We start from the raw sequence: 24,586 nt of genomic DNA, 5'->3' as shown, positions 1-24,586 counted from the left end.
GGAATGTGTGCCTTATGCTAGGATAATGTGCTGCCTCTTGCCTGTTCTACTAGTGTCAGGGGATGAAAATATGAGTATTTTGAGGGAGTTTGGGATTTGGGAAGGGCAAGCTGAATGAACAGACTGTGAGAGGCTGAAGGGTTGAAAATGGGAAGGTAGTGGGCAGTGAAGCCTGGGAGAGTATAACACAAATCCAAGCCAAGCTGCATTTGCCATGCTGCTTACAAAGCATCTTGCTTGTCTCCATGATTTTATAATGATGTAGTGTGATTCTGGGTGTATACAGCAGGTTTTTGTGTTCTGGGGCTGTCAGCTGTCAGCACTGAATCCTAACGAATCTCTTCCATCTGCATGGAGATCACAAAGAGAACAAGTAGTTACAAATAACTGGAATTTTCACAGCTTTTAATGTATTTGCTTTACTGCCAGCATTACGCTATATTGGGCTGCACTCTTGATGTAGCCTTTTAAATTTAAGAAGCATCGAAGAAGTCCCACGCTCAGCTGCAGAGGATTTATCCCAGGGGAACACTGATGGGGAGGTGATGTGTGGGTCCCCACACCCAGAGATGTTAAAGCTCACTGGTGCTTAATGAATGAAACTGATAATAAACTGTGTAATGTGTAAATGAATTAAGCCAGATGTACAAAAGTGAAATGTATGTTGTGGTGCTTGTGCATGTGAAAAAGAGGAAGGATGGCAGAGAGAAGGGAGAAAATGAAGTGGTTTTGACGCGTGGCACGCTGTTTGACATCAAATCAGCTGCATGACTGAAACAAGGGAAATAGGAACAAATTAGATATGACACCTTTGAGGAGGATTAATTCCTGAAAAAAAAAAATCATATATTTGCAGGCAAATCCCATGAAGACTTAAAAAGACTGTGAGATTTTGCATAGCAGAAATGCTAATGAGAGCAAGCAAAGCAGTGACTTTCATGGACCAGGACTTAGGGGGCCATAGGCAGGGCTGGAGAGAGCCATAACTCCCTCCCTGGCCTCTCCACCAGCCAGTGTGGGTTTGCACCATTTAAAGTGCTTTCCTCCTTCCTCCAGCATACTTCTCCTCCTCCACTGGGAGGGAGGAGTGCTCCTGCCCACTTCACTGAGGGCTGGCTTTGCATTTTTAGCCCAGGGGTGCCATGAGTTTAGGGAGAACTCAGCTTTGCCTCTTGAGGCTTTGCTTACTTCAGGCATCCTTCGCAAGCTTGGCCACGATCAGCTGCATCTGCTGTCCCTGTCACGAGGCAGAAGTGAGAGGTGGGGCAGGCTGGGGCTGAACTACAGAGTGGGCCTCAATCTGAAGGAGCAAAACAGAATAGCTGAGGACTATAGGAAGGTCTGTTCCCTGCTGCTCGTGTTTTTCAGAAGGTGGACATAGGTTTACATCATGATGACAATGCCCACTTTCTTTACGTTTTGCCATTCGCCATTAATCCCCATCATTTTTCTCTCCTCCTGCCTCTGTAGCTCTGGCTGCAGAGGTAAGGGTATAAGGGCATGTTCTGGCTGTGTATTTTGTGTCCTTCTCATACAGCAGCCTGATTTTAGCATCCTTTCTTCCTAACACCTCTCTGTTGATCATACTACGTGCAGCCCTTGATGAAGATGGATGTGCCTTGCAGCAGCTAGGCTGGAGGTGGGCAGGAAACTGCTTAGCAAGCAAAATTTAAATGGGGGGGGGGGGAAATCCCCATCAGAAAAGAAGAATCAATGGGATTTTACCACCAGCCATTGTGTAAAAATGGCTGAGACCACAGCATTTGCATGATAGTGTCTGCCTGCACCACAGACACGCCACATTTATCTGCCTACCATCACTTCTCCTTCGTCTTTTGTTGTTCATCATCGCAAAATACCTCCAAGCATATTTCTTATCAAAGTGCTGTGCAGTTGTGAGCAGGCTGTGCTCTGGCTGGGGAGCAGAGGTGATGATTACAGTGCCAAGCCCACCTGCCTCAGGAGTTGAGTGATAAACCCAGATTACTTCAGCCTCGGGTTTTCCCTCTGTTTCTAAAACAGCATGGCCCTCCTCTTGCCTCTGTGCTGGGGACACCAGTAGATCCTGCCCCATCTCATTGGAAAATATCACTGGGCTGCCCCTATACCACTTTACCAGGAGCTGGCTGCAGTGGTGGCACTACCATGAGCTCACTGGGCTGTTTGTCCCCTTCTGTGAGTGGAAGTGCTCGAGTCCCCTGTGCTTACGGATAAATGAGATTACTGGGCATCCTTCTTGCCATCAGCACCCTACTGCTGACTAGTGCAAGCCATTGCTGGAGCCAGGCAAAAAGCCATGAAAAGCCCTGCCCAGTTTCACTGTCACCTCCCTCAGCGCTGCAGCCCCAGCAATACACACCAAACGTGGCTGGGTAATGCTGCACCCTGGGTTCGTAGGGGCAATGGCCCATGTAAGTGGTGGCAGCACATCCTGAGGGGCCTGCTAAGACATATCAAAGCTGAGCATCTACAGCATGACATGCTGTACATGTGCGAAGCATTTGCCTCTGTTTATGTGTAGTTGGCTCTGTAGTTTTGCATTTTGTAGCGCTATGAAAGCTTCAAAAGTTCCATTTACGTTAACAAGCCCATAAAGCATAAAGTTATTAAATACTGTTTATAGTACCCTGTCTGAGAAGCTCATTCAGTTACCAGCTGGTTTGATTTTTACTAAAAGCGAGTTTCATAAGGGCGCCAAGTTGTAGCTGCATGTGTTGTGGGAGTTTGAGTTGAAAGGGTAAGAAAAACAATGGCAATGCCATCATCATGCAATGGCTGAAGTGCTCTGCAGTAGGGATGGTCAGTGTTTTCAGAGTTGGATGAAATATGTTGGCTTTGTGATTGAAAAGAATGTTGCGTTTAAACATTTTTAAATTTATTTTTTGTAAAACTTCTTTACCATTGGTTATTTTTTGCAAACTTTACTGGAATTTTACTTGAGATCATTATCTTAAAGAGCACATTTCACATTTGCATCTTTGATGAAAAAGTCACAGTTTAGGTAATTTCATCGCCTAGTAATTGCTGCAATATCTAATATAGTTATCGTGTATGTGGAGTGATGGGTATCAGAGGCTCTCTCTTCTGCAGAGAGAAACTGGACAGGAATGGTTGGAAAAGAAGAGTTTAGATTGAGTTAAAGGAGACTGTTGACGTGTTGGGAAAGGATCACAAAGTTTCATCCATGTGGGTCCACTGGCACTAAGAGCGCATTCAGTCTCAGGTTTTTTTTTCCCCAAGAGGTCTAAAGTGGGGTCTGTGGCCAGACTTCCCATGGTTGAAGCATGGAGTAAGAAGAGCACCTCTAAGAAAGTCACTGATGAGTTTTCTTCACGGTCCTTAATTGCAAGAGATAAAGTAAGAGTTCAGTAACCAAATCCATCATGTAGGTGTGGGCACAGATATGCATGGGGTGAATGCCACAGAGCACCAACTATGGCAGGCACCAGATTTGGGGACTGAGGTCTTGGAGTGTGTGGCAGGGCAGAAAGGTGTCTGGTGTAATGTGTCACTCTGGCATGACAATGGCAGCACAACCTGTGTCCAGGAATCATCAGGATGATATATTTTATTTTATACTTGAAATAAGTTTTACAGAGAAGAATATGTTTATTCTGTAAATAATGCTGAAGGCCATTTTCAGTTCAAAAGAGTACAGTTGAAAAAACTGTAAAAATGGGTTATTTGTATTGAACCATGCCTGCAAAATGGAGTCAGCTTTGATTTTACTTTTCTCCTATCCTTTTCAGATAGCCTTAACTTTTAATACTGAGAACAGAGTCCACAAGCTTATGCTCAAATATTGACAGTGACTTGATCGCAATGATTAGGATTGTGACATGGCAGAGTTGAAGGTTTAAGGCATTCACACAATGAAAAGTGTGACTGGAAATCCATTTAACTTAGAATTTATTTGGAGAAGTTTAAGAAAAGGCAGTTTTTAAGGCAGAGTAAAAAAGCTCAAAAGCTTTGGAGAGTCAGTGAGATCACCACAAGATCAGATGCTGTTTTTTTCTGAGATGCCTTGGGATGGAGCTCTTTGGAGAATAGGTTTTATAGGGAAATTTACAGTGCCTCTTTGTATCAGCCAGGTTATATATATATAAACATTACAACATAGATGTTCCAAAGGGAAAGCGTGTACAAGACAGGCTATCAGACAGCACTAGGAGTATATTCTACCTGGCACATTATGGATGTGAGACAACACCTACATGGTTAAATCATATCCTTCTTTTTTTTTTTTTTAATCTTAAATTCAGTGGGACAAACTTACCCCTCATGAAAGACCTGGCAGCTCCCTCCCAAGTCCTGAACCTTATCCAGGTGATAATTATACCTGTTTGAAATCGGGGAGCTGAGAAGTAGCCTCCAGCCACTCAACAAAGGCTCCTCCAGTGCTCCAAGGAAGCGGTGCCGACACTTCCCTTCTTGTCTGCCTCCTCCTGAAATGCATTTGCAGAGTTTCCTGAAGCCTCTAAGGCTTTTCCAGAGATCTGGTGGAACCAGATCTGGTATCTCATGAAGTATCATCACATGCAAAGACAAAGAAACACCCCAACGGGCATAGTTAATGCAGACAAATCTTAATGGCTTCTTACTTTTTTCCCCTCCAGTTGCAAATGTATAATTAATCTCAGTTCAAATTTACATGTTTGATCTTCTTTTAGGCTTCAGATGTCTCTGAAGGAAGGGAAAGGCTCTATGATTTGATCTGGAGTGCCTAGGATACGCTCAGTGTTTACGTGGGCAGATCCCTTGTGCCCAGCACTGGTCAGATGTGGAGGGCTCCTGGCTTGCAGATGGGTGGCAGGGCAGGGGCTAAGGAGCTTCCCAGACCAGGCTGCATAAACCCCTTCACTCCAAGCCTCCATTTCTCCAGGGCTCCCACAAGCAGTGAGGGCACCTGTGGCCCAGTGGTGGAAACCTGCTGCAGACGAGAGGAGCTAATCCTCACACAAACAGACCCTGCGAGTCCTCACTCTGGCAATGTAAAAGAAAAGAAAGGCGCAGAGATGAAAAACGTATCCACTTCAAACAGGGAAATTTTCATTTGAAGTGCTGTCTTCAAGTCAAATCCTCCCCAGCAGCAGCACTTCCCCCCCCCCCAGTAGTGCATATCAATTTCTTCTGACAACGGTTTCATGGCTTCGGGATAAACAAGCCCAACTCTATTGGTATTATATTTTACAACTACAGACAGACCACAGAGATTAAAATTCTTTGGCTGAGTCACCAAAGACAGGGAGGGGGGGAGGTGGGTCCACTGGGGTGTTGTGAAACGTGCATCGAACACAAAACAAACTGAATCCAGCCTTTCATCCCCGGCAGTGCCATGGAGGTCGGGCCTTCCCCTGTGCTGGGAGGAAGCTGGATGCAAGCGGGGGGCAATGAGGGCAGATGAGGGGCAATGAGGGCAGAGCTAAGGGGACACTGGTGTGAGGGGCCCTGTGTGCTGTGGCGATGGCAGATATGGCTGCTTGCCCTCGCATCATGGCTGACTCGGGGCTGGGGAGGCCTCAGGGCTCTTCACTCCTTAAGGTACCATATTAATATCTCATTTCCCTGGCAAACAAGAGTAGCTGAAGAAGAAAATCATTTCCGGTTGATCTACAAGGGTTTTATTTTTGTTTTGTTTTCCCACTGGAACCAAAGGCCTCCCTTCAATATTTCCTTCCCTGAAGTGCAGCATTTTGGTTTGATCTCTGGATTTTTTTAAAGTCCTTCATGAAGTAGAGTGAAACAAACCCTGCATGCTGATACACATTACTGAACTGTTTCCCATTGAAAATGTCAGTCAAACACTGTCCCTTCCCCAGTCCATCCTCTTTTTCCACCTTCCCAACTAAACACCTTGATGAATCTGACATGAAGTCTACATGAGCCAAATATGCTTTATCAGCAAAGAAAAATCTGCTGGAGGAATACCACTCCATGGCACCCCAGCTTGCCCTGGAAAACTGACTTCACTGGGAGGATAGCTAGAGGAAGCTGGTTTAGGCCACTGGTGGAAACCTCTCTGCTTAAAGCTGCTTTGTGCAAAGGGAGCTGGGCTAGTTCTGGCCTAAAACTGGGACACTTAGGACAAGTCCTCCAGGAGCCTTTGCTGGGCTGTCTGCATAACTGAAGATGTCAGAAAACCTCATTAACTTGCTTCACACCTAGAACATGTCCAGAGTCTAAATAAAGGAGGACTCAAATCCTCCAGGATCGCCCCAGCCCCTATTCCTGAATCTCATGCTCCAAGCAGCACTAGTCACTGCTTGTAGAGGTATGTACAGGCTTGTAGAAGTATGGTGGGAAGATCTCTAGAAGACTTCCCTGCCTCTGCAGTTGGCATTAATATTAGGGCTAACTCAGTTACAAGCTCTTGTTTTTCCCTTACTCGTTTACTTGCATCATGGCTGTTTCTTTGGGCAGCAGCAGAGCCTGGATGCTCAGCAGGGCACCTCCTTTTCCCAGCAGCTTGGTCAGCTCCTGAGCATTGCATGCAGAGAGCAATTCTGGTCTCCGAGGCTGCCCTCTTAGCACTTCTTGTCCATGTCTCGCCCCTCCACTAGCTTCAGCTTGGTCTCGTACTCTCATCTCCTTTTGCAAAGAGAAGTCAAGGCTGTACCTAGACAGGGCTGCTCAGCAGGGCTTTGTATGCTGGGAATGAGAAGTTGTGTCTTCATCCTCCTCATGATGGAGACAGTGGGACTCAAACACCCCCACGAGCAACCTGACATATAGGGCTGGTGCTGAGCACAGGACAGCTGGGTCCAGACTCCACAGAGAGGTACTGCTGTGCTCAGCAGTGCTCATATGCACAAAAGGAGATGCTCACTGAATCAGAGCTTGGTACTTAAATAGGAAAGACTGATAAAAAGTGAGAGTACGTAAGTGATTTTTATCCCTGTTTGCAGATAGGGCACCAAGACATGGGAAGCTGAAGTGATATGGTACAGGCTGGACAAGGCCTTGGTGGATCAGAGCACTGAAAGCTGCTCTCTGGAGATGTACCTGAATGCCTCAGCCTTGCACCAAACTTTTCTCTCCAGGAACCAGTCTGTGACTGAGGATTAGCTTTCTGCCAGAGGAGCAGGGAGGAAAGGAGACAGCAATGGTGCTCTTGGCTGCTATTGATAATCATCAAATAGTTTGAATTCCTGTCTAAGAGACAAGGAAACGAGTATTTGTCTCATAAACAAGGCTTCATGTTTCTCAATCAAGATAAAACTTCTGCCTTATCCACTGACCATTAATGGAAGAGCTCACAGGGCTCTGGCAAGAGGAGCAGCCAGAAGCCTGTGTGTCTCCTGAACTACAGGAATTTTTCGGAGGCCTTGCTCAGGTCATCTGCAGCCCTGGGACTGAGGAGGGGAGGGACTGGAGGACCAAGAGGAACAAATCCTCTCCAGAGCAGTGTGCAGCTCCTGGCACGCCATGTTCCTGTGAGCAGGGATCTCTCCCTCCCTGCTTGCCCCTCTGTGGCCCAGCTGGCTGCTGTATGTGCACCCCTTCTTTTGGGGGGGGGGTGGAAAGGATGGTGGTTCTGCACTACGGAGATGCCACTACGGGGCTTTGTGGGCTCAAGGGGAGAAGAGGGCCCAGTACTGCCTGCACAGCCCTGCCTGCACCTGAAGGCACCCTCCTGCCAGCACAGCCTCACGTCTCAGATTGGGAAAGAGGTGTCCACAGGTGGAGAAGTTTTCCCTCTACCCCAGGGCTCAGTCCCCTCATCACAGAGGAGCTCTGGCTCTGCAGACTTGCACAGGCTTATGTTGGGAAAGAGGTGGACAAAGTCCTTTCTGGGCTAGGCTCAAGATACTCAAAACACTCAAAATGGAGAAGAAAATACTCAAAATACTAAGAAAAACAAAAACAAAAACAAAAACAAAAACAAAAACAAAATGAAGAAAGTGCTTGTCACAATTTTCCGTATCTGCTTGATAAAAACCACTCCTGTTAGAGGTGAATGGAGAAAAATCCCTTTAGAGACAGCTACAGTAGAAATACCCTCCAGGGAAAAAATAATTTAGTGTGATACTTTTTCTTCTTCATCCAAGAAGTGGTTAAGGATTTGGCAGGGAAACAGTGGAGGAACTGATCAATCTACGCATGATTTTAAAGCTTGATTACTTGTCTGTGAATGTCACAAATTTATAGCCCAACAATAATAAGTGTTAGTAAAAAATAAAACAACCAGCTTGCCTTTTTTTAAAAAAAAGATTAAAAGTGCAAACAGGTTACAACTCTTAAAAGCCAAGAGCTGGGTAATCACATTATTTATCAGCAAGGCACTCCTCCAGCTGGGAAACCCACCTTTTCCTTCTGCCTGAAACTGCAAAAATAGCAATAAAAAGTTATGGATTTTGGGTGGGGTTTTTTTTGGCAGTACAACCTGGAGCCTGCTACCTGGGGACTGAAACAGAAATGAAGCATGGTGCTATTACCCTGAGACGGAACTGCTGTAACCCTAAGGGCTCATGGTTGCTTGCCACAGGGTGATGCTGCTGCCTACAGGGCCTGGGGAGGTTTTGGTGGCTGGTCAAAGTCTTCCCTCTGCCCTGTGGGGCAAGAGCAACAATTTGGTGCAGAAGCATGCTTGGGTGCTCGCGTTGACATACAAAAGGTAAGGCCAAGCTGTATGCAATCCTGCACGCACTGCAGGCTGGGCAGTGTTCAGAGACCCAGACTCTCATCCGTATTTCAAGTACTGTGTTTGCTTGCTTTCAATCTCACTCCTCCCCCCATTAAATTTTGTCATAAACCCCAAATGTCTTTTCCTCGAGTGTGTATATTCATAGCTGCTGGCAGCCTGCTGTTTGCCCTGGGCGGCTCTTCCCTACAAGCATGCTCAGGTTTGATAACCTCCCACCACTTAATTGACTCAGGTAATGAGCTGCTGCTCTAATGCATCAGGGCTTGGGCCTTATCGCACACACCCACTGCCACATCTTCCCCTGCGGGAGCTGCACCTCTCTTGGGAGCCCATGGGGGGCCCTCTCCCCATCTATTTCTCCTTCCCCTCCTGACACGTGGCAGGGGAACAGGTTCCCCAGGTTTGGACTTCACAGGTAAGAGCCAAAAGCCCGACATACTTGACTTTCACTCCACATCGGCAGCTCACTGAGGCTGAGCACAGAGAGGGGAAGAGCCTGGGCTCCAACTTCATCTCCCCGATGCCAGACAAAATTTGCACGGGGCGGGGAAAAAAGGTGTCAATGCCTCAGTTTCCGCAGGCACTGAGGGAGAAGAGAAAGAAGGAAAATGCTTCCCCCCTTTCCAACCACCTGCTGGGCAAAGCTGAGCCTAAGTGGAAAGCAGGTTGCTAGGGTGGGGAATAGGGGGAATAGCAAATCCAGGCTGCTCTTTTTAGGAACAGACTCCATCACAGGGCTGACTCAAACACCTCAGTGTCTAAGAAAGGGCAGCCCAGCCCCTGCATGTCTTCTGCTAAGCTAGTAAATGTTAGATTAAGTGCTGGCAGATGACTCCATTTCCCTTTCCTGGTCCTAATCTCTCCAATTAAGACTTAGTGATTATTTTGGTTTCTGAACTTTATATACAACGTGAACCAAAGCAGTCTCTCATGCTTTGGGAATGAGGGCATGGTAAGATGGGGGTGTGCTTAGCACCACAAAAGCCAGCAGCAGCAGCTGAGGCTGGGGATCACTCAGTCCGTGACCAAGGAGGCCGAGTTACACATCTGCCTGGGGGATCTGGGGGCTTTTCTGTTCTCTGCTCCCCCTCGCTGCAGGGAATGACCCCCACCATCCTGTTACATATTGCAATTAAAAAAAAAACCAAAACAAAATAACACCCCACCATAAACCACATAATTATCCGTGTTTTGGGCGTGTCAGGAGGTTACCATCTTCCTTCCCCTCCCACAGTGCAGGGGACAAAGCACCTGCACCCAGTATCACCCTGGCTGGGGAGCTGCAGACCTTCCACTTTGCTGCCATACGCCTCCCACTGCTACCTCTCCAGGCAGAAAACCAGAGCTGCTGGGGACCAAAACCCCTCACGCTGGGACAGGGCTCAGGAGCAAAGCAAGTGCCAGGTACAGGCAGGGCCCGCTGCTTAATTGAAGCCTTCCTCCTGCGAGGAAGGGAGCGTGTTGGCACATGTTGCAGGAGGGATATTGCTTTGTCTGGTGGCTTTGAAGAGTGGGGGGTGGAGGGAGAAGAGAAGAGGCCAGTTAAGTGTGTTTATGTTTGAGAGGAACAAAGGAGAGCGGAGGAGAGGCCTGGGGGTGCCTGCGCCAGAGATGTGTCAGAGATCACTTGTTCCTCCTGGGCCAGAACACCAGCCCTGGACCACCAGCAGCGGAGGAAGCGGGGGGTGTGTGTGGAGTCGTGTTTAAAGCAGGAAGAGGAAAGATAGAGCAGAGCAAAGTCTCCCAAGAGACTTAGGATGGTGATAAACGTGATGTAGGTTAGGCATTGGGTTCCCAAACAGTGGGGTAAGCGATGCAGCACAAATACATCACAGCAGATAGCACCGCAAGCGTGTACCTTGCTGGGTCTTGGTTTCCCTTGGTGGCAGCTGAGTTAGGGAAGTTGGGGAGCCCTGGCGTCCACCACGCTTAACCAAGTCAAAGAGGAGAAGGCCGTCAGCTGCACCCCAGTTCTGCCACCCATTATGGCAAATGAAGCATGAGTTTCCCCCTTGGCAACACCACCTGAAGGAACTGCCTTCCTAGGGGTGCTCTCTCACAACCCAGGGGCTGAGCCCACCACCAAAAACCCAAAGTGCTTTTCTGTTCACTATTTAATGCTGTGCTAACAGTGATGGGAACAGCACCTGCATAAGCCTCTGAGCACACTGTGAGCAGTCAGTTCCTGGCAAGGGAGGAAACAGTCGCCTGTGCTCGCTGTCACTGCACAGCATCAGTCACTGCAGCAAGCCACAGGGCAAGCACAGAGAGAAGGAAGGTGCCACTGAAGCCACCACTGGAGATGATACCTTCTGCTTCCCAGAGGCAGGAGCTCTGTTCTGGGAGGTCCAATCTGTAAGTTAAAAAATCTTGTTCTCAAGCAGAGTAAGATAAACGCAGCAAGCTCATTGTTCTCACTAAAAACCCTGCATCCAAGGCCTGGTTTTATTGCACTGGCTGAAGGCAGGCTTAAAGCAAACACTCTGTGCAAGCCCCGAGGCCAGCAAACCTGCTGCAGGTCATCATACAGATGAATCAACTACCCTTAGGCAGGGAATAGACGAGTGCCTGCAGTTGGACAGAGGTGTGAGACAGCTCCAGGGGTGTGGTGTAGACCTGAATCTCCTACCTGTGGTTTCCCACCAAAGAAGTGAAGAACAAAAGACCCTAACAATCATTCACCAAAGTTCTCAGTAACCTTCCATAGAAGCAGAGATGGTTCAATAACCACAGTGGCTCTTTGGTGTCGTCAAAATGCTTCTGCAGATCCACCTGTATTTCAGGACATGGATTTTAATACTGCGTGCCTTCCCTACCTACTAATTTTTTAAATTATTTTTTAAAATGCAGATTTAAAAAAGCTAGTGGACAGCCCTGTCTGAAGAAAAAAAACCAACACAGACTTGAATTAGAAAAATATCCAGGTTTAAACAAAGATCTGAGAGACATCTTGTATTTTTACTTTTTTAAGCGGTTAGGAAACAGGCACTCTCCTCCATACAGCACAACAGAACCAAAACTAGTACTAACTTTGCAACAGGAAACCAAAATTGACAGCATTTCTTGCATTCTTGAATGCTAATACATAAACACTGCTGATTGGAAAACTAAGGCATACACATGAGAGCACCTCCATGGTACACAGGATTTCTGCTTCTTGTAAAAAACCGAAATTTGTCTCTTACAGCAGTGGTACGTAAATTTGAAAGGTGAATGGCGTTTGAGAAATGCTTCTTTATCTTTAAATACGAATGTTTCAAGGGTTTCCTTGCATTCCACATCAGAGAGTCGGGAGTATTTATAGACAAACTTGTGCATGGAACATGCACTTCTGCAGAGAATTTGAGACCAACAATTTGTCTTTCAGTCACTGGAGGCTAGTTCACATTTCTAAGTGAAATGATTTTTGTTTGAAATTCGGTAAGTGTGTCTCAGACCTCAGAGATGGCAATCTGGAACAAGGCCATTGGAGAAAGCAGGGGAAAACACAAAACCCACAAGGACTCACAGCAGTGACTACGACTGCATGTGCTGCTTCTGAACCTGCACCAAATTGAACTTAATTATTAAGTTAAACTTAAGTTCTTAAGTATTTGAACTTAAGAAACCAATAAGCACAAAGTGATCAAGACAGTAAAATGCCATTATGCCTCCTGAGATCAACATGTTTCAGCTTAGATCCTAAACTTAAAGGGATGTTTCACCAAAAGGCACTCGAGCCCATCAATCACTATCTGCTCCTGTTACACGAGTCCCTGGCAGGGCTCCACTCTTGCTTTGAGGATTTCTTTTCCTCCAGCCGCCCTCTTGTGTCTGCACGGAGGCTTACAGGCAAGCTCCATCCCACATCCATTGAGGTGGGCTCAGCAGGCCCAGAAAAAGACAAAATTGCAGCTACCCCACTCTTGTTATGACCAAGTTGAGCAAACAGCACTGCACTGCCCTTCTCTTGTATCCTGCAAGAAATTCTGCCATCTTTGCAAGATTTGTTAGCTGAAGTCCCAAAATGTGATGGGTTTCAAGCTGGCATATGTACTAAAAAGCAGACAACCGACATTTTAGCCACAGAATGAACACGACACAGACACACTGTAGTCTCCATCTTCCCATTTTATTTGTAATCCCCAAAGTGACCCAGTGGGGATGGTCAGCTTCCCCTCCAGTCTTGGTTAATGAACGTAAAAGAACTATCAGAAATGACATCATTCTGAGCCTGACTCTGCAATTGGACGCCCTTAAATTAGAGCTGCAGGATACAGTGAGCAGTATTATCCAATCCAACTTCTACATGCTTAGGACTTTGCAGAATCTTGGATTAGCACATCTGTAAGTTGTTAAGCCACAACTTTTACTGGGCAAACAAAGCCACTCAAAGCAACATACTCAGTCCTACTAGCATATCCACGAGGCTGAGGAACACCTACTTGTACTGAGCCAAGTACACCAGGTGCAGTCTTAAATGGGAGAGGGTGGGGAAAGAGGGGAGGACTGTCTCTCAGGCTTTGCTGGGCCCTCTCAACCCAAGTGGGAGACCACTCCCAACTCCAGATTTCTCACCCAATTGCCACAAAACATGCAACAATATAGGCTAGGCTATGCATAAAGGTATCTGCAAACAGAGCAACCTCTCCCTGCCCAGAAGCGTTATAACCTGCCTATCAGAGTACTTCTATATGCAGAAAGAGCTCCAGGCACTCAGGTGTGGAGACAGCAGGTCTGGTTCATACGGCATCTTTCCTGATGGAGGTGGTCTTCAGGCACAGCAATTAGTGACAACTCAGGCAAGTCTGAAGTCCTGCCTGTGGAATCAACTGGCAAATGGGGGAGGGTTGCATATAAAAACCAAGACTTCCTTATTTCTTTGCCCTTTCCTCCCAAGAAAAGAACAGCATATAACAACTAGGAAGGGGAAGGGGGCATTACTTATGGGGTATCCTCAACTGCTGTGTTTCCAGAACAAGGATGTGATATATGAGCATCCTACAGAGTCCAAGAGGTGTGGAAAGATGATGGTTCTAGTCAGTTTTCTGTAAGGTCTGGAGATGTTGGTGCATTTCTGTTGCCTTGTCAGTTCCTAGCCTTTTATAACAGCAATAGGTCTCAGTTTAATGGCTTTCTTGCTGATGCCAGCTGCGTGGCAGGTGTTAACCACATCTGTCACATTCTTGTAAGACTCCGGTGCCTGGAGGAAGAAGAGAGGAGAGAAAAAAAAAAAAGACCAAATATAAACAACCCGAAGTCACAGGAAGTTAGATATAGGTTTTTGATATCCCCTCTTCTCTTTGCAGAAACAGAATCCTATAAATTGAGGGTAGAAGGAGGTGAATATATTGATAATCTGGTCACCTTATATATCTAAGAAATCTATGAGACACATAGTGAAAGCTTATTTGTACAGCCAAATTTCAAAGAAAACACTAGTTATTTTGGTTCAGCTTTCTCTATATTCTCAGATGATCCAGTCTACCACTGTGTGAGAATGTCAAGCCTCATTACCTGGCAGGAAGTCATTAACTTCCTCCTTAAAGGTAGCCTTTAAGATCTATCTTCACTGCCCCTTAGTGACAGAATCGGGGTTGAATTCTAGAGCTTCCCCCTCTAGCATCCTGACAAGGAAGCTGCTCTTGAATAGAGAATTTAATGCAATCGACATGTTTGTACACCACCACCCATATCCCTAACAGCATAGTTTCAAATGATTAACATGCTGCTACGAGGTGAACCGAAAAGACATTCTGTCATGCAGAAGAACTGGGAGTCATAATATTCAAAGTTTTTTAGCCATTCAAAGTTCTCTTCTTCCTGAGCAAATACAGAAATTTATCTTAAAAGAGGCAGATCTCTGGTACACTGCTAATAATCTACATCACAGCTGCAGTGTAAAGTAACTTTAAAGCTGAGAGAACATTATTCATGAAAAAAATCTGTAAAATGTAACTTTTGTGATGCTCGCACAAAGACTTCTCAGGGTTGACAGTAATTATCCCTATTGCCAGATAGAAGAGGAAAAAAACATACCCCTGCCCAAACCTGTCAAACAGGTATCTCCTCTTTCACCAGGATTTTAGGGACAAGGAATACTTCACATTATTTTCCAAAAAATTGGATAACTCTATCGGGAATCACAGAAGCTGTATATTTAGAGCACTGCAAAGAATCAAGTCAGGGAGGGTCATTCAGCCAAGGAGCAAGGCACTCTTTTCCCTCTCAGATAATGAAGTATTAAACTTACTTCTTCCATGACCAGTTTGGGAGAAGCAACACGGATGGCAATGCCCATGTCAGCCAGCTTGTCCAATACATCCTGGAAGTCCAAGTTACGTCGAGATTTGGCTCGAGACAGTGCACGACCCTAGAGAACAGTTTTGTTAGTTGTATTTTTTGTGGCGGTTTAGAAAAGCAGAAGTCTTTCTTATTAAAGAAAAACATGATTACATTACAAGCAAACATAGAATGGCTGAAGGCACAGACCACAGTAAGCCAGAAAACAGGAAATTAATTTAGACTTTAGGTGATGGGTTCCTGCAAAATCCCACTTCTGGTATGATGGCTAGGGAAGTTTCATGTGTGTAACACACACATCTACAAGTGTCTTTATACCCAAACAACTTGTCAGACAGTGCTCAAGAGTTTTACTGGAAGCTACTTCTCTTCCTCGATCATCCTTGTCTCACACTGTAAGTAACAGGAGAGAAAACACCTTATTCTAAGTACTTAGTTTTATATGGACAGCCTCAGCACAGTTAATCCTTCTTGTTAGCTCAGAGATATCAGAATTTGGTAAAAGGAACTAATTCTCCACATCTTCATCCTAACCTTTGCCTTGTTTAAAGAAGCATCCCCTAAATTTTCTGCAGGAGTAGTCAAAACTACAGTAAGAGACAAAGAGGACTTTAGTCTGCAGTCATCTTGGGCTTGGATTATGGTAGCAAGGCTACTCTCTGCTTGTATGACCAACAGATGAATCACACACTTGGAAAACCCTTGAGCAACCTTGTTCTCTGGATGACAGTCCCATTCCAATCCCCTCCTGAAATGACTTTTTGACTTACAGCTCCATGGCAAGTAGTTCCGAAGGTCTCAGTCATGCCTTGCTCTGTGCCAGTAAGAACATAGCTACAGGTGCCCATAGTCCCACCGATCAAAACAGGCTGCCCAGTCAGCTGTAGACGCAAACAAGTATTAATTCACTGAGAAAAAAACTAAAAAACTCATTCTTAATAAAAGTCTGAGAGGAACCACATCTCCAGAAAAGAAGGCCAGGTTCATGTTCCCTCAGAGCATCCCTGCTTGCCTCGAGTGCCTGGTATCAAGGATTCTGGAGAACTAACTGCACTGAAAGATGTAGATGAGCAGATCAAAAGACTTGTGCCCAACACACAGAAAAGGCAAATGGCTGAAACCTGCCCTAGGTATTAAACATTTCTTTCCCTTTGTGATCTTCCAACTATTGTGCATGTGGAGCAGAAGAGGGAGCTCAACACGCAGACAAGCAGAATATTGCCATCCCACTAGGGCTCCCGTGCTGTTACTTCAGAAAACAAACTCGCAATATTTATATCTCTGTTAGGGACCCTAAAACTGTCTGATTAATCCAGAATTATCTTCTGATTTCCTTCTCCCACAGCTCAACTTACTTGATAATCAACAGCGATAAGAGGATGATGAGGAGGGAAGGCCCTGGTTGATCCCTTTCTGTGCACCAGCAGAGTCCGCTCCTTTCCATCCACCACATGTTGCTCCACTTTGGCAATGTTGTGAGACACATCATAGATAACATGCATATCAAGGTCATCTGGGGTTGTGTTGAAGACTTTGGCAAAGGCCTAAAAAGAGAGCAAATCAGGATGTGAAATACAAGAAGGTAACTGCTGCGTACATGTGAAAGATTTACAACTTTTTTAGGAAATAAAAGGAACAAATTTGTTAGAAAAAGTGTTCTTGCTGATAGATCAGTGACCTCAATGCTTGGTATAGCAGGTAAGAAACTTCAGTCAAATTCAGTCACAATGAAATTGAATGTAACAGTGCTGAGTGTGACAGATCTGGACTGTCTAGATTGTTTATCTGCCCACTGGCAGTTACAATGCTGGAATTCTATCAGATAGCAGCTAGACAAATTGTGGATCTCTGAAAAGATGCCTTCAGCAGTGTAAAAACAATCTGCTTGTATCCTCTTCTTCCAGTTCAAGGCATTTTCAATAATATTGCCTAAGTGTCTTCTGCAAGTACAATCCAGTGATGTTGAGAGGTTTTAGATGGATTGCCATGACTGCAGCTTTGTGTAAGTCTCTCCAGAAAACACAGTTTAAGAAGTACAAAAATGAAAATTACATTCAGTACTGCAGCTACTCTGTGTTCCATATGTTTAGGATAAAACAGGAGATGTGTACCAAATTATTTGCATTAGAGACAATTCTGCTCCTACCTGTCTTGTTAGAAAAGTCATAGAAGAACGGTTGACCCATGCATAGTTTCCAGCAGCTGCCATTCCCTTCAAGTAATCCTGTCCCTCTGCGGAGGCAATCCTGGCACATGCCAGCTGGCGATCATTCACTATGATTTTGTCTCGTTTCATAGCTTTTTCCATAGCCACTAATGCATCTGTGAAATAAACACGGTACGTCTAAGTGACTTCTTAATTTTGTTTCAATGTGCGAGATTAACACAGTGGTCTATAACTTATATTCTAAAACTGAACACTTGTCCAATGGTCAAACCTACAGCTTCTTTTCAAATGCAAAAGTGAATCTGTAGCAGAACATCATCAAATATTTGTAAACAGCACCCCACAGGACTATTTTTAGAAAGAACAGCTAGGAGGTTCAGGTGTACCAGAAAGACTTCTTCATTTAGACAAAAGCAGTTCAGTCTAGTGATAAATTCTAATAATTTGAGCACTTCACTTGGGTTCAAAACAAAAAATTATCAGTAAAGACATTTTTGCGACCCAAGAATTTAAACTTTTCTTTTTCTACTGCAGGAAAGCCTGCCTCTGTTATACCAGAGATTATGGACTCACTGTCCTAAGCAAATAGATATAAAGACAGAACCTCAACCAGACAGAGAATTCAGTGAAAATCTCCATCCTCTCTTGATCTTAATATAATTTAGTTTGGAAAGGATTTCTGGAAGTTGTGTAGTCCTGTCATTTGCTCAAAGTAACTCCAGCTAGATCATGTTGCTCAGGGTCTTATTCAGTCAAGTCTTGAGTATCTACAAGGATGCTGGATCCATCACCTCGTGAAGCAACCTGTTCTAGCATTTGACCACTTTAATCGTTAAAACAATAAAAAATCCTAGTATCTAATTGGAATTGCCCCTGTTCCAGCATGAGCCTGCCATCTCTCACCCAATCATCGTGTGGATGCATAATAGCAAGATCAGTAGCATGACCAAAGACAATTAGCACATTGGTTTTAAACTTAACATTGCTAACAGGCTTGAAAATAAGAATGAGATCAAGCAGACAAACGTGAAGGCAAGCCTTGTCAAGACAACTCAGAATAAACTCTGAAATTACACTGTGAGAAATGCCATTTGGTGCTGGAGTTTACTGTTGATGACAAGACCATGCTGAGGAGTTTGCTTCACTCTGGGTACCTATGCCAGTCAGCTCGTACCTGTTGCAACCTGGTGGCCCAGACCTCTGCTGCCACTGTGGATCATCACGCACACCTGCCCTTTGTGGTCGATGCCCATCTTCCTGGCAGCATATTCATTGTAAATGTCATCCACAACCTGGATCTCGGCGTAATGATTTCCGGCTCCCAGGGTCCCCAGCTGCCAACCACAACACACAGATCAGACAGTGCTACTAAACCAGCCTCTGGGAGCACAGAATATGGGAATACTAGCAAAAGAGCAAATTGCTACAGCAAGTTTTTGTTTTTAGAAAAGCTTTACCAGGAAAAAAAAATTTCTATACAAACTGAAAGGAAGTAGAACACAGTGCCATCATCACTTCATCGTTGTTCAGATTTATAACTATTTTTACTGTTGGAACAAGACTGCAATTAAATAAAAGGATTAGGATCTACAGACTGTGCTGCCACTTTTTTCCAACTTTCTTAGGCCTTGTTGAAAGATGGGAAAAGTAGCGAGTATTGAGAATTCATCTTCAATTCGTATAGGCAAGGCAAGTATATAGCCTTATACTTCGTTGTAACTCCACAAGGAAGTTACATCCCGTTAATTAGGTGCGTAAAACCTTTCAGCAGATTAAAGCAAGATATTAAATTTCCAAGCCACAATTTTTGCAAGTCCATATCAGATGATTACTTATTTGCAAGGCGAATGTGAAAACTGAAGACATAAAACCATTTAAGGTTAAAACGCTATATTCTTTTGCAGCGGCCCAATTCACAAAACTCACAAAGTAATAGAAAAGAAAGCTTTAGAAATGGCAGCGTTAGTATAGCTATCTCAAAAGTATTCCACCCAGAGCAATGAGATACTATTTATAGAAAAGAAATCCAACCCTTGAACTGCAATTTGAAGTTCTGAGCTAGTTCCATTTATTATGATATCCTTCCTTGCCCTGCTATGAACTTGCTAAGTAAACAAGGAATAAAGTTACAGAATGACTTGCCTGCCTTTTAAGAACAGAATTACATCTGGATGGGGAAATGCCACCAAACATGAATTCTAGTACCAGATGTGGCCATCACTCTCTCATCATTTAACAAGGACCTTGGGTATGCCCAGTATTTATATTGTTTCCCTCTGTTCCAGTTCTATCAAGAATTATTCAGAAACAGCCTCACCACCTCAACTTTCCTCCTGCTCACAAATGCTAGGCATAGTTTTAAGAAAAAATACAGAATTAGATAACTATCCTCTAATCTTTACATTTGAATCCTGGGAGCACTCACACTCCTCCTGAAACGTAATATTACCTGAGGCAGACCTCTCTTCTTTGCTCTTGAGGAGACCTTGTTGGGGTCAGCCTGCAGCATCCTCCCATATTCCTCACAGTGCTCCTTGTCTTCTGCCCAGGCATAGCCTTCCCGGAGAGACCAGTCCACACCCATCTCTAGTGCCTCTTCCAAATCCCTGCAATTAATAAAGACCTACATAAGTGTTATCCTTAGAAATCCTCAAAACTCCACTGGATATGGCCCTGAGCGACCTCATGTAACTCTGTCATTAGACCCACCTTCAGAGTTAGCCCTCTTTTGTGCAGGCAGTTGGATGAGATGATCTCAAGAGACCCCATCTGACCTAAATTATTCTATGATTTTATGATCAGCTCCGAACTCCCCTAATAATAAGCCCAACTTCTTAATACTTCATTAAAATCAAGCTCTACAAATATATTAACATTAGATAGGTCATTACTTTTTCCTCCTTGTTGTGTGGGGATAACCCTACTTTCTCTCTCATCCCTTTCCAAAACTACCTTGACATTCATGGAATTTTTCTGCATGGGTAAGTGAGAACCTTTCAAGAACCTTTAGTCATTTCAGCGTTTTAAAATGTGGAAGAAACAAGTGACTGCTTGTTAATGATTTTGCCAATCCTCTTGGTGAAGCACAAGTGTAGAAAGAATGGAAAGAGTTTTAGAATTACTTTTTCTTTTTTAAAGTCTAGCACTGATGAGTCCTTCACCGAAATAAACACCAAAGATGTCCCCTCTAGTGATGTGTGCACAAAGTCTTTCCCTTACTTGGCATTCATGGGGATGACACCCTTGGAGCCAACACCAACAGGAATGTGGTCAAACATAGCCTGGGCAAGCTGCTCCTTCACAGGTTGCACATCACTTTCATCCAAATTTGTACGCAGTAAGCGAACACCGCAGTTGATGTCAAATCCGACACCACCTAGAAGCATAGAAAAAGCCATGGAGTTAATACAGAAAGTGTGCTGATGGTGAGCACATGCTGAATATTCTTAAATCAGTGTCCCTGCTGACAGGGAGTATGTACTGAATGCTGTGATCTTACACATTCTTTCTGACACAATACTAGGAAAAAAGCAGAACTGCATTAAGCTTCAATTTAATAGATTTACATGAAGCCTCAGATTTCAAAACAGCCAAAAATGTAGTCTTGCAAAGGAAAACTTCAAAACTCTTAAAAAACCCCAACATTTTTCAGTCTTGAGCGTAAGCTCTACAGACATAGCTGTACAATTGCCTACAGAACTCTGTGTTTACAAAGTTGCTTCAACAAGTATACAAAGAGAAGTAAACAAAACTACAAAATAGACTGTCCAAAGAAAGTAGAGAGGGTATTCCTGTCCTCCTGCCTAAGGTCAGAAGAAAAGTGACAGATCATAGCATGACTCACTGATGTAAGATATTCTTGAAAGCAAGTCCTGGAAAGCAAGTCCTATGTGAATCCTCACTAGGATAAATAAGAAGTAGTTTTGACAAGTGATAAATAATTATAAGGAATACTAAGCTTCAGTGCTTACTGTTTTGCTTAACTCTTAGTATTTAATAAAGTACTTAACCCTCAACTTAGTATTCAATAAATATAAACACTCCAGGGCAAGGCCTAGTGTAAAATCATGCCACCTTTACTAGTGAAGGTGTTGGTATTAACTAGCGTTAATAGTTAACAGGGGGATACCAGACCAGGAGATTTTGGGTTTGAGTCAATCAGGAACACTACAACTGCCCAGAGCCAACCTGAAATACGAAAAACACGTATAAGCACAAGAGCATCTCCAGACCATTAGTAACTAAAGACTCAAGTGTTTATTAAAGACAAATACTTCAAGGTCACGTTTTTAATAAAGTGTAGAAAGAATCTCAAAAGACGTTTTCAAACACTGCTCAAAGAAAAAAAGTCAATTCTTTATCAGTCTGGCAAAACTCAAGTTCAAACTCCCTTCGAAACCAAGGGATAGCATGAGCCCAAGCCAAAAAACACAAAGGCAATTCTCTCTGTCCTGTTTAGATGTTTCCAGTGTAACCACCTGCTCTATAAAGAATACAGATTTTGAGTGCAAGAATTAAGCGCCTCTTAATTCCCTATACTTCACATATTTTTTGCTCTGGTTCTGCATATAAAGTGCTATAAAGACTTGCCATTTCAAAAAGTGTTTTTATGCCACCACAGGCATTTCTCAGGGCAGGTTAAGTCAGCCTTAAAGTAACCTTACCTGGTGACACCACTGCTTCAGGATCATTCATATCAAAGGCAGCCATGTTGCCAATGGCAAACCCATAGCCAGAATGGACATCTGGAAGGCCTATTGATCTCTGAAAGAGAATAAAGGAAACTTTAATGTTTTATGAAACTGCTGCATGTTGTGCTTTGCCTTGAGACAGTGGTTGTCACATTTACAAAGTATACCAAAAGAGAATGGACGTTCAGATGAAGATGGAGTACACATACAATTTCAGGTAAATATCTAAACTCCTACAGTTACCTGAGTAACAGACAAAGAAAGCAGAGAGCAGTTGATCTCGCTCTGAAGCGAACATCCAGTGGCTTGTCAGCTGGGTAGCCCCCTTGGCTCCATCAACCATATCTCAAGAAAACTTAAGAGGAGCTTAAACACCTAAATGTAGGAATTGTCGTCTCAAACTGAATTGTAACATAGCATTTCTTGGACTCAAGAGCCCCTGCATTCAAAACTTGCACAGGGAATAGCTTATTGTCTCTGCACAAAGCAGAGACATATGAGTGAAGATGAGTTTGTCTTTACCAAGTTCCATCTAGAGACATCTGCAGTATTTAAATACTGTAAATGTAGCAAGGGAAGAGTTCAGTGCTATGGAGGGGAATCATAAACCAGTCGGCATTTCCCCTTCTTAGCTGTATCACTGAACAGTGATCAAAGACTCCATCCTACAGGCAGGAAAATGTCATCCCTTTAGGATGATATCCATATAGGATAGGAGCTGTATCATTTTAATAATACCATTTATTGCAGCCTTTTAAAAAAAATATTAATTAAAGAAAGCAGGCATGTGCTTCTACACAACTCTGTAAGTTCAAGGTATATTTAGCCCAGCAGGTTTGGATTAGGATACCTCAATTAGGACTCCATAATCTATTTAAGTAACCATAAAAGCAAGCCTGAAACACCAAGAAAATTATTAGAAATTGGAACTCTTCAACATGTGTTAAAACTGTTATCACACATTAAAAAGAAGAGTATTTTTCAGTGGGATTGTGCGCTGCTTCTACCTCCCCTTGCCATCACCAAATCTCTTGGTTTGGAAAAAAAAAATAAAAATGTGAAGATTTGAACAGACAGATGATCAACATCTCTCCTATGAGCTACCAGCCAAAATTCCCACTTTAACAGGTTGCTACTATTCTACCTTACACACTTTTTGGTTGATCACTAAGGCATTTTAACAGCACGATGGGCTGCCTTTCATTACACCCAGAAATTCAAAACTTTTGCCAAGTCACCAAGAGAAACAGCCTAGTATTTTCCTTCTACATCATCATATCTGATGCTTCACTTCCAAAAATACACGGGGTGAGAGAAAGAAGGGTTGAATGCATGGGAAGGCTTGCTACCAACATTAGGGCAACAACAATAATACAGGCATTAATATCACCTCTCCTCACTTCTCCATGCATTCCATGTCAGCAGAGGCAACTCACAAACAACGAACAGACAATACGAGCAGTGGAGGAAAGATGGCTCAAGCAAACTGAAACAGCATAAAGCAACGCCAAAAAAGCTTCACATCAAAAGGCAGCCAATTAAGTGGATACTTCTCCTTCTGATAACTCAGTTTTACAGCCTGCCCTTGCAAGCACTTCTTACTCAGAGCAAAGTTCCTAATACAGAGACTGAGAACTTCCGTCCATACCCCTTCTCACAATGGAGCTCCCATTTGGATGGCAATAATCACTGGGAAACAGGAAGAAAAAAAGTGCAACTCTTTATAGGAGCTACTCACATGAACAATGCCAGGTAACGCAGCCACATTACCAATCTGTTTCATAGCAGGCAAAAAGCCACCCGCACCTCAAAGAAAAGAAAGATGTAAAAAATATGATAATTTACCATGGTAATCACAATGAAGCACTTTCTAAAGAGGTTGCTCAAAATGCTGGTGAATCAGGAACCAGCGCCACTAAGGATTCTAAGCCTCTAGCATTATGCACAATCTGCAGTTTCATTAAATGAGATATTACTCTAAAATCCTCCCTCTGCTGTGTTTGTACCAGTGCAGACTAACCTGTGCTAACAACAGGAGGATGTTACCACCAGCCCAGCTGCCAGATTTGGATCCAGCCTTGTACTCTAGCCCCACATGGAGCAGACAGGCCTGGGCTACAGCACTCACCAAAGTAAACTCTGAAAGTAGGCATTCAGGGAACTCTCCAGAGCAGTGAGGACAGCCGGCAAGGCTGTGCCCCCCCCATATGATTTAGGCACAGGGACATGCTGCAGCTGCAGGTGCACCCCTGTGCTGCTCACCAGGCCGCAGTGGCTGGCCAGGCATGAAAACTCAAGGCAAGAAAACCAGTTCCTGTGTGCTGCCTCTCCAGACTTGCCAGCTAGGACGTGCACTGGGCCTGCCCGTGCTACACCCTGGTCCCTTCAGAGCCCACGGACAGTGTGGTGTGAACTCAGGCGCCCAGAAGAGGGCTCCGAGGCAGCGTGTGAAGACCTCCCCAGGTTGGGTCGCAGGGCCGCTCCCGGCCGTCGGACGCACCTCCTCCGCGGCAGGCATTGCGCAGCTCCTCGAACATCAGCTTCTCCAGGGGGTCGTTCACGTAGAAAACTCCTTCCACCTGCGGGGAGAACTGTCAGGGCGACCGGTACCGGGCCGGGACGGCGGCCAGCTCTTTGCCAAGGCAGGGGCAGGCCCTGGGCCGGACCGGGCCGGGCCAGGCTAGGCTAGCCCGGCTGCTCCCCCACCCCTGCCCTCTCAGGGTGGCTGCCCCTCACCCACCAGGCACCCAAGGGCTCCTAGTTGAGGTTTGAGCCCTCTCCTTCCATCCCTTGTCCCCAACC

At 44.6% G+C, this 24,586-nt stretch overlaps 1 protein-coding gene across 1 annotated transcript in view; it reads right to left on the bottom strand.

Moving 5' to 3' along the window:
* Window positions 1-13,503: 13,503 nt before the first annotated feature.
* The window catches only part of RTCB (RNA 2',3'-cyclic phosphate and 5'-OH ligase), an 11,464-nt gene continuing 381 nt past the window's right edge, over window positions 13,504-24,586 (bottom strand). The window contains exons 2-12 of the mRNA XM_010182365.1: window positions 24,285-24,363; window positions 23,523-23,590; window positions 21,758-21,857; window positions 20,313-20,469; window positions 19,543-19,699; window positions 18,268-18,427; window positions 17,073-17,248; window positions 16,282-16,470; window positions 15,697-15,807; window positions 14,877-14,996; window positions 13,504-13,826 (exon numbers count right to left, since the gene is read on the bottom strand). Coding sequence (XP_010180667.1) covers window positions 13,719-13,826; window positions 14,877-14,996; window positions 15,697-15,807; window positions 16,282-16,470; window positions 17,073-17,248; window positions 18,268-18,427; window positions 19,543-19,699; window positions 20,313-20,469; window positions 21,758-21,857; window positions 23,523-23,590; window positions 24,285-24,363 — 1,425 coding nt within the window. The 3' untranslated portion in view covers window positions 13,504-13,718. The remainder of the gene's footprint in view (window positions 13,827-14,876; window positions 14,997-15,696; window positions 15,808-16,281; window positions 16,471-17,072; window positions 17,249-18,267; window positions 18,428-19,542; window positions 19,700-20,312; window positions 20,470-21,757; window positions 21,858-23,522; window positions 23,591-24,284; window positions 24,364-24,586) is intronic.

This window comes from Mesitornis unicolor, unplaced genomic scaffold (assembly GCF_000695765.1).
Source record: "Mesitornis unicolor isolate BGI_N332 unplaced genomic scaffold, ASM69576v1 scaffold14394, whole genome shotgun sequence".
In the NCBI taxonomy this organism is placed as follows: domain Eukaryota; kingdom Metazoa; phylum Chordata; class Aves; order Mesitornithiformes; family Mesitornithidae; genus Mesitornis; species Mesitornis unicolor.
Note: the sequence above shows the minus strand (reverse complement) of the source record. Positions and strands in the feature narration are given on the sequence as shown.